Below are 8,094 nucleotides of genomic sequence, written 5' to 3'. Positions count from 1 at the left end.
CATGTTTCAAAACAAACACACAACAAACCTTAATGAAAAAATACTTTATTGCTAAAATACACTGAGCAAGTCAATCTTTTTGCTAGTATAGGGCAGTGGTCGTCAAACTCACTCCCAATTATCTGGATATGTCTTTCTGCTCAACTTGAAAGCTCTATACTAGAAAAAAAAAATAGTAAATGGAATTTTATTTGAGATTTCTCTATGCATTTGCAAGGACCACTATATATATGTGTGTGGGATAGCAAAGGCTAATGTTGGGCAGGTCTAGGAAGTGGGGAACCTAGAAAATTTAGCTCCAGACTCAAGGCTTCTAAGAGCATCCAGTTTCCACTCATCAGCAGATGGCAATTTGGGCCATCTACTCTCAGGAAGTGGAAACTCACAGTAATACCAAGACACAGAACTAGGACAGGATACCTCCAGATGCCCAATATGGGAAAATTGGTTTGTCTCCTCTGAGCTAAGTACAGGGGCCTCAGTGCAGCTCATACTTGGCTACGCCTCCACCAGAAAGCATTCCAGCAAGAAGAGTACGCTCTTTGGTCTGGAGTTGCCAAACTCAATCACGTAATCATTGGTGTGTCCCCCTTCATCAGGGACTCACAGCCTTAAAGAAAGAGGAGTTTACAGCCTTCTCCCCTATAGTCAGATTTTATAGATATTAAATCCAGTTTGAAAAGTTCTGTACAGCAAAAATTATTGCCTGACTCTGAAACCTCTGTTTCCCGTGCCTTCTAAACAGTGCTCTCTGCCCCTCATGCCCTCCCTCTTGTACAGCAGTCCATGCAATTGTTAGCTTCTGTGCGTTAATTGTCCCCAGAACAACCTATCCAGGCCTCTATTTAATTTCAAATTCAATAAAATGGTTTAAAAGCTTGTGTGGAGTTCAATTCTTCTTTCCCACTGCTCTGTCCTTTATAGAAAAAAAATTTAGACAATACTAGTATAGGAGTTGAAGCTCTAAGGCAGTGCAAAAATATCTTTAAACATCAAATTGAAGAAAGCAGAACGACCTAAACCTCGGACACCAGGGAAAGTGATGAGCACGGATAAAATATAACAACAAATGGTTTTAGGTATTTCTTCAACTTAACGTTCACTTTAATGTTTTCCAGCAGCTACTTTGAAAGCTCGGAGCTAGACAAGGCTCATAGGGGAACACAAAACACGAGGAAAAAGAATCAGAACATGTCTTACATTTTCCTCTAGGCCTCAAATTCTATGGTTAGGAACTTTAAAAGGTGACTCCAAGAGCCCTGGCCCAGTGGTTCAGTTGGTTGGGCATCATCCCATGCATCACAAGGGCTGTGGGATCTATTTCCAATCAGGGCATTTGCATTTGCAAAGAGCTAGGCCAGTGATGGCGAACCTTTTGAGCTCGGTGTGTCAGCATTTTGAAAAACCCTAACTTAACTCTGGTGCCGTGTCACATATAGAAATTTTTTGATATTTGCAACCATAGTAAAACAAAGACATATTTTTGATATTTATTTTATATATTGAAATGCCATTTAACAAAGAAAAATCAACCCAAAAAATGAGTTCACGTGTCACCTTTGACACGCGTGTCATAAGTTCACCATCACTGATCTCGGCTGTGGGTTTGATCCCAACAGGGGTGCGTGCAGGAGGCAACCAATTACTGTTCTTCTCTCTCTCCCTTCCTCTTTTTGAAAATCAATGGAAAATATCAGGTGAGGATTAAAAATAAAAAAGATGACTCCAAGAAAGGCTAAAAGAAATAGAGTAATTAAGCAAAATGATTTGAAGCTAGACCTAAGCGAAACCTTTCAGCAGATAAGGATTATTAAATGTTGAAATTTCTTACACTAAGGATGACAGGTAGTTCATTTTGTAGACCAGTTTTCAAATTTGAACGGGCATCACAATCACACAAAAACCAGCCACTGGGCCCCAGCCCCTGTTTCTTATTCTACAAGTAGAGCTCAAGAATTTGCATTTCTCACACGTTCCCTGGTGATACTGCTACTGGTCTGTACATCATCCTTGTCACTCACAATATGGTCCAATGACCAGCAGCATCCATGTCACAAGTGACCCTATTAGGAATGCAGATCTCAGGCCCCACCTCCACCTGCCACATTCTAAAATTTATTTTTAAAAGATCCCCAGGTGATTCATGTGCACATTAAAATTCAAGAAGCACTCCTCTAGAAGTCCTTGGTGGTTGAGGCATGGTCCCTAGTGTTAGGAAGAGGTGGTGAAAAACATTACCTGAGTTGATTCCCATGGTTCTATGACTCTGCCAATCAGTCTTTATAACAAATTTAATTTAGAAGCATTGTCCCAAAATTTCCACTCCCTGCCTCAGATAGAGTAGTCACCTCCTCAGTTACATTCTAGTAATATTGCTGCAGTCATGTGGCTAAGGAACATCTATAACAAACTCAAAAATACTCATTTGGCCAGAGTTGCTAGTAAGAAAGAGCCGTGATCTCAAACTTGATTCCTTTTTGAACCACAAAAATGAAATAAGTCACTGCACCCGGCTATAGAGTTCCCAGCAAGATGGCTTGCTGTGCATAATTCTATTTCATGAATAAACCAAGAAGCAGTGTCCCGCATCTTTGCTTGAGCTAACTCTGGGTCAGAGTTGATGAAACCAACCTCAAAAAGCACGTGTTCTAAAAGGTAAATTGATAGGAACTCATTATTTCTACCCTCAAAGTTACCCCTGAACAAATCTTTTGACCTGGTTTCCACCACTTGGCCGCACTTTGTTGGCCTTGGGCACCACTGAGACCTTAACCCAGCCCTTGACAAGCCAGCCAAGCATTTGCTTTATGAAGACAGTTCATAATGAAGTCACACACATACACTGCCAGCACATGGCAGCTGCTGTTAGAGATTAGCTCTCTCCCCAAAGCCCGAAACAAACTAATATTTGGACTTGGAGTGGAGTCTTTTACAAACAGTCTTCAGAACTCTGCTTCATCAGTTAGAATCCCAAACATTAGGCTAGGCCAGAGATTTTCAACCCTTTTCATCTCATAAACTAATTACCAGAAATCTGGGGCACACCAAAGACTATATTACACTTTTTTCCAATCTGACAAAAAAAATAGGTGTAATTTTGATTCAGCTACACTGGACGGCTATTGTGTTGGCTTTTGTCACTTTTTTATTTGACAATCTAAGGGAAAAGTGCAGTGCCCCTAACTAGTCAGGTATTGCATGTTTTAAAAATACTTGCGGCACGCCAGTTGAAAATCACTGGGTTAGACAATGAAATGAGGGCTGTTTCTCAGGGTGACTCTGCATGTTGCCCCTCAGCTCACACTGGGGAAGCAATAAGGCCAGGCCTGTGAGCCAGATCCCTCGAGGTCTTGCCGCCTCATCCTGCCCGGCACATGCCCCTAGGAGTGTATTTCTGAGCATCTCTCTGAAAGGGATCTCTAGAGTTCAGGCCTTTGGCTCAGCTTCAAAGAATCTGAGAGCCGACTTTTCCATGACGTGCTTGCAGGCCTGTTGTTTAGAGTGCATCGTGAGAGGCCAATGGAGAGCAGGATGCTGGGGTGGGGACGCTGGAGCAACGCCTGGCCCTTCGCAGGCTGAGGAATGCCAAGCTAGGAGAGGGGTCTTTCCCAGGTCATGGCTCTGCGCCCAGTGTCCTCCCACCCCTTCCCACCACCTAGAGTAGAGCCAGTCATGGTACTAAGACATCTTGCCTCCTTCTCTGAGTAGGCCCTGGCTTACATATGGGCACAGCGCTGCTCAAATTGAGGCCTCTCGGACCAAACTCCAGGATGGACATATCTCAAAGGCAACATCTGCAAAAGTGGCTGTTGGTGGTGCTGCCAGGGAGGAACAAGAATCTTTTGGTGTCAGGAGTCTGGTTCTCAGCAGGGTACATCCCAGAGTTCCCTGATGCAAGCCCCGCAGGATTGGCACGTGGGCAAGCACAGAATGGGTGTGTCCCTGAGAAACCACAGCCCATGGCAGCTTATCTGTCACCAGGGACCATGGGCATGTGGGAGCAGGAAGGTCATCAGCTGCACACCTCAGCCAGGCCTGCACCAGTCCTGATTTCTGAAGCCCCCTTCCCCCAGTGGGCTGCAGAGACATGAAACAGATGTGGGGAGGGCGGTGCCAAGTACAGCTGGGGTTCATTAATGGCAACCCAGGGTCTACTTGGAAGGACGTCCGTCTTCCCCTTCGCTGTTGGCTCACCCAGTGGGGCCATCTGGAGCACAGGACCTGGCGTCAATCCTCCATGGAAAGTTTGCCTAAAACCTCAAAATAATTGTTTTTCCTCAATGAGTAACCCACCCTTTCTTAATCACACGCATCTTACTATGGTTTTAGAAGAGTGCAAATTGGGGGTTAGATGGCAGTTTCCCCACATGACAAGTAACCTTAGGACACGATCTTCCCCCCAAATTTTGAAAAATGAATCTGTAGGGACGTTGAATCAGAGTTTCGACCAGAGCATGTAAACAATTGGGTCTCATTAATACTCAGTTTATAAAAAGCTCACTTTGGATCCAGTGCTGCTATCCAGTGAGGACAAGGACTCTGCAGCGATCGTTGGCACGGGATGGGGGACGGACTCTTGATTACTAAAGAACATACTACACTCAGGGCTCTGTTCTCAGTGGTCTACAAATATTAACACATTTTATACCCATCTGAGTCCTATGAGGCCAACACTATTACCAACCAGTTTATAGATAAAGAAACCGAGGCAGAGAGAACTTACCCACGATTACACAATAGTCATCGGCAGGGTGAGATTTGAACCCAGAGAATGTGCCTCCCTAGCCCATGCTCTTAAGCGCTGTGCCACACTCCCGCCCTAGGTATGTTGCCCAGATTTTCCAAGGCAAGCCTGACAGCTATGAGTGTGTTTATGGGGTAATATGAAAATGAGACGTGTGCTGAAAATCTGGGATAAATGTCCTAAACCCAAGAAGACTTGGAAGCAGACTCCTACTTCCAATTGAGGGGGGGATAAGAGTCAGAAGGAATGTGCGATGCACTGTCCTTGCCACTCCAAGTGTGGTCCCTGGACCAGCAGGGTCAGCGTGACCTGGAAAGTGGTTAGAAATGCAAACTCTTGGGCTTCATCCCAGACCTGCTGCTGAATAAGAATCTGCACTTTAACAAGGTCCCGGGGGATTCAAATGTGTATAAAGTCTGAGGAGGGCTGGTCTAATGGTCTCACTCACCACCTGCACCATTTGATGCTAAGCTGGTCCCTGAACTTTTTTAATATTCACCCACAGTCCCCCCAGAACACCAGGTGTGCCTTCAAACCAAACACTCCCCTGCCTTTGGGGTGAAGTTAGGTGGGAAGTACAAAGCCTACCTTGCTCCAAATTCCTCCGTAACACCCTCCCCCGATTTCCCACCCCAACCCTCACCCCAGCCTCTTTGTCCACTTTAACCCTCAAAAGCCCCATTTGAGTTGTTCTTTTAGATTAAAACACTGTCCCTTCAAGAAGCACTCAAGCACTGGTCTTCCACTCTCAATTTCAAATACCAGCTAGACTCTTTATCCACTCCTCTCAGCCCTTTACACCATCTCAACCTCCAATCTAAGCTCACATTGTGCTCCGTCACAAATAAAAGTCACTGAAGTTATCAGCTGGTACACATTCATATCCCTCGACCTCCCACTGCCCGGCTCTCAGCCCCCAGGAGTCTCTGTTATTAACCCCCAACCCCTGCCACATTTCACAGCTCTGGCCAGTGGCAACTGGGGGCTGAAAGAGCCCAGGCGGCCCAGGTGTGAGGCTTCTTTAAAGGTATGCTTGCTCTCTAGTCCCAATACAGTCACTTAGATCATCTGTCTAGTTCTGGGTTTCTTAAATTACAAAATTGGCTGAGGGGAAACATGGTAACCCGTGTTTCTGAAACGCGATGCCACAGAGTCACCTGGAGGGCACACCGAGGGTGCAGCACCCCCTCCCCCAGAGCCTCAGCTCCAGGAGGGCTGGGCCGGGCCTGGAGTGGACATACCTACCACGCTCCCAAGTGATGCCAGTGGTGCTGGTCAGGGACCATGCTTTTGGGAGCCACGGTACTGACTGTCAGATCATTCAGCCAAATCAAGATTCTCATTATTCTGTGATCATGGAGCTAACAAAGAACAAGAAATACTTCACCCGTCTCACTTCCACATAAATTGAGTTGTTTCCCATATTTTCATTTCTTTCCCCCGACTGATTGACGATTCTTATTCACTTTCTATAGTTTTTATAGCATCCTTCACAGTGACAGATGTTCAGGAGGCACTTAATACATCTTTTTAAAGGGAATAACCCAGCAAGACGAACGTTTCCACAGAAGAGAGATCAGAATACAGAGCAGGATAAGGTCCAGTGAAGGGCACAATCAGAAGCCCCTCAGCTGGGGGGACTCATTTGATAGCTTCTGGGTAGAAAGTCAAATAAACATGATCCTTTCCGACTACCAGTTATTTGCTCCTACCTCATCTCGCTGTGACATTCGTCCCGGTTGTGTTTTGTTTTTTGGCTTTGAGGTTTTAAAAATACAGTGTTTGCTGCCATCTGGTGGTATTTTCTAATAGATGCCGGCCATGAAATAGATAACTATATATACCCTGTGGTCTCTAAGTTTCTTAGCTCCCTGGGTAAAGCATGAGTCTATATTAAGATTCCTGGGTAACTGAATTTTCAAGAAAATGTTTAAGCTGCCACTTAAAATTCTGAAGCAAATAGTGTGGTCACGATTCAGAGCTAGAGTTGGATTCAGGCTAAATATCCCATCCTTATATTTAATAGTTCTGTGACATTCATTTGTCAGTTGCTGAACTTCTCTTAACCTTAACTTCCTCTTCTATGAAATGTGGACAGTGATGATACCATCATTCCAGTGGTGAGGACTCAACAGGATAATGCATGTAAGTGCTTGAAACAATGCCTTTAGGAATGAGTCCTTGATTTTATATATGGTGAAGATAATGATGATGATGATGATGATGTAAACAACTGTTCTCAACTCCAGACCAAGGAAGTCCAAATGCCCAGATATGCAAGCCGGATATTCTGATTTAATTTTCCCCAGAGTAGGAGAGTGGGTAAGGGCAGGTAGCTGGCTAACAGGGCATCAAGATGGTCTTAAAACTCCCCAGATGATTCTATTGCAGTAAGTGACCCATGGAAAAGCCATGTGTTCATTTGCAGGTCACTGAAGACCAGTGCCCTCTAATCAGTCAACAGCATTTATGGAATATTTGCCATGGACAGAGTACAAGTGGGGCATGAGGAAAAAATGAGCAAGGTCCTGCTCCGTTTATGACACCCCAGGTGTGAGGAATACATGAAAGGGCAGGTGTCATAAACAGTTGTAGGTTATGGCCTGGAAAGGAGCCTTCTTAGCATATTCTGGTCAGAAAAGTCTCTAGGGAGAAAACAATTAAACTGGCATTTTATTTATTAGGCCACCCTATGGTGGTAAGCAGACTTAGAAACAAATCCCAAATTCTGAGCTCTAAACCTTCACACAACATAATTCTTCAACTCTTTGTTTTGCATTTTAGTTAGCTTTTCTAAGTTAAATTTAAATGCAACTTTTAAAAATTGTATAAGGAGAGAATTTCTGTGCCTTGGCCAATGGCCCACTAATTTAAAGACATATTCAGTACAACACAGTTCCAATGTGACAGAATTGCAATAACCCTTATTGAAGTATGCGCATTAAATGGGTGAACTTTATGGTATGTAAATTATCTCACTAAAGCTGTTAAACCTATTTTTTTTAAGTTCATCTTAAAAGGGAGCAATTTATCATCTCCACACACAACAAAAAGGTGTCTCCTAACTGATGGCTCCTTTATTTCTAGTAACATAAGCAAGCACCAGATTCCGGGGCAGGGGAAGGAACGGGGTCTGTGGAATCTTGCCTGTGTCAGGATTCCACTGCACCAAACGGGACCCCCCTCCCCAGGCTGTACACCCTCTCTGCTCTCCCCACAGGAGGACTACAACCAGCTGAGGCCTCTCTCCTACCCCAACACGGATGTGTTTTTGATCTGCTTCTCAGTCGTAAATCCTGCCTCTTACCACAATGTCCAGGAGGAATGGGTCCCGGAGCTGAAGGACTGCA

The 8,094-nt window shown here is 44.6% G+C and overlaps 1 protein-coding gene across 1 annotated transcript in view; it reads left to right on the top strand.

The window, feature by feature from the left end:
* The window catches only part of RHOJ (ras homolog family member J), an 87,981-nt gene that overhangs the window by 58,961 nt on the left and 20,926 nt on the right, over nt 1-8,094 (top strand). Inside the window, exon 3 of the mRNA XM_006767637.2 lies at nt 7,965-8,094. This exon is cut by the window's right edge and continues 6 nt beyond it. Coding sequence (XP_006767700.1) covers nt 7,965-8,094 — 130 coding nt within the window. The remainder of the gene's footprint in view (nt 1-7,964) is intronic.

Source organism: Myotis davidii, unplaced genomic scaffold (genome assembly GCF_000327345.1).
Source record: "Myotis davidii unplaced genomic scaffold, ASM32734v1 scaffold281, whole genome shotgun sequence".
NCBI lineage: Eukaryota > Metazoa > Chordata > Mammalia > Chiroptera > Vespertilionidae > Myotis > Myotis davidii.
The sequence above is the reverse complement of the archived record's forward strand: the minus strand, read 5'-3'. Positions and strand labels throughout refer to the sequence as shown.